The 1,933-nt window shown below is 35.5% G+C and overlaps 1 protein-coding gene across 2 annotated transcripts in view; it reads left to right on the top strand.

Annotated features, from left to right (window-relative positions):
* LOC136833290 (uncharacterized) overlaps positions 1-1,933 on the top strand; it is a 289,147-nt gene extending 287,214 nt beyond the window's left edge. For both annotated transcript variants that reach the window (XM_067095228.1, XM_067095229.1), the window contains exon 8: positions 1,554-1,933. In XM_067095228.1, the coding sequence (XP_066951329.1) occupies positions 1,554-1,669 (116 nt within the window). In that variant the 3' untranslated portion in view covers positions 1,670-1,933. The remainder of the gene's footprint in view (positions 1-1,553) is intronic.

Raw genomic sequence — 1,933 nt, 5'->3', positions numbered from 1 at the left:
ATGAAAATGTCAAAATTTCTCCTCTGGAGTTGGTCACGGGACCTCGACACTTCCGAAGAATGACCCAGATTGACCTGTCGGAACAGCTCTGAAATTATCTTCCTTAAAAAATTAGTTTTTGATTCTTCTTGTGTAACTCCATCATTTTTTCCTCTTTCTCCGTCCGAATCTGTCAGTCTCAGATATAATTGGGTGCCTTTCGTTTGGTATCGTGCACGCGCGTGCAGTTGAGTGTGTGTGTGTGTGTGTGTGCGTGTGTGTGTGTGTAAGTGTGTTTGGCCCCTCTAGAAAAAACATGGGAGCAATCACTGTTCCATTTGTCTGTTAACTGATATGTCAAAGATGAACTTATGTAGGTATGTCTATGGATGTATGTATGCATATATGTATGTACAGTATGTATATATGTATGTATGAATATCATGACATGAGGAGCATTTGCTCAAAAGTGAAGACGATACGTTTTCCAGACAGATTGACTCGACACCATTCTCACAGTGAGAAGAAAATGCATTCAAAGAAATTATAATTTTCCGACATTTTTCTTCACTGTAGGGAAGATAAAAAAAACCACCATTTTTTCAGATAAAAACCAGCATTTTTTCGGACAAAAAACAGCATTTTTTCAGATAAAAATCAGAATTTTTTTTCAGACAAAAATCAGCATTTTTCAGATAAAAATCAGCATTTTTTTAGATAAAAATCATTTATTCAGATAAAAGCTAGGATTTTTTCAAATAAAAACCGGCATGTTTTCAGATAGAAAATCGTGAGTTTTTCAGATAAAAACCAGCATTCCTTCAGATAAAAACCCACCATTTTTTCCATATGAAAACCAGCATTCTTTTAGATAAAACCCACCATTTTTCCATATAAAAACCAGCATTCTTTCAGATAAAACCCACCATTTTTCCAGATAAAAACCACCTTTTTTCAGGTAAAACCCACCATTTTTTTTTTTTCAGATAAAAACCAGCATTTTTCCAGATAAGACCCGCCATTTTTTCAAATAAAAAACTGCATTTTCCAGACAAAATTCACCATTTTTTTTTAGATAAAAACCAGCATATTCCTGATAAAACCCACCATTTTTCAGGTAAAACCCACCATTTTTCCATATAAAAACCACCTTTTTTCAGATAAAAACCAGCATTTTTTCAAGTAAAACGCACCATTGTTTTTTAGATAAAACCCACCATTTTTCCATATAAAACCCACCATTTTTCAGATAAAAAATCAGCATTTTTCCAGATAAAACCCACCATCTTTCCAGATAAAAACCAGCATTTTTCCAGATAAAACCCATCATGTTTCCAGATAAAAACCAGCATTTTCCAGATAAAACCCACCATTTTTCCAGATAAAAACCAGCATTTTCCAGATAAAATCCACCATTTTTCATATAAAAACCATTTTTCCAGAATTTTTCCAGATAAAACCCTACAATTTTTCCAGATAAAAACCACCACTTTTTCAGATAAAACCCCACATTTTTCCGGATAAAAACCAGCATTTATTCATTATTTATCTTGGTTTCCTCTCCCTCTTTCCAGGCGCGGGGACGTTCGACCACAGAAGAAGACACGATTGCTTGTTGCTGTGTGCCTGGACCAAACTACTTCCGCCACTTCTTCTTCTCCTCCTGCTGTTGTTGTTGCTCCGGCTCTAGAGAAAACAACAACAACTTGTCGCAGCAAAGAAGATGCTGCGTACTTTCCATTGTCATCACCATGGTTCTTCTTAGAGTGCCTCTAGCGATCGTCAGGTCTTATTATTATCATTATTATTATTATCATTATTATTATCGTCACGATACCTCCTCTTCTTCCCTGTACAGTTGTGTGATCTCAGAGCTTATTTCCAGTCTCCCAGAAGAAGAAGAAGAAGAAGAAGAAGAAGAAGAAGAAGAAGAGGAAGAAGAAGAAGAGAAAAA

Source organism: Macrobrachium rosenbergii, chromosome 51, assembly GCF_040412425.1.
Source record: "Macrobrachium rosenbergii isolate ZJJX-2024 chromosome 51, ASM4041242v1, whole genome shotgun sequence".
In the NCBI taxonomy this organism is placed as follows: domain Eukaryota; kingdom Metazoa; phylum Arthropoda; class Malacostraca; order Decapoda; family Palaemonidae; genus Macrobrachium; species Macrobrachium rosenbergii.
Note: the sequence above shows the minus strand (reverse complement) of the source record. Positions and strands in the feature narration are given on the sequence as shown.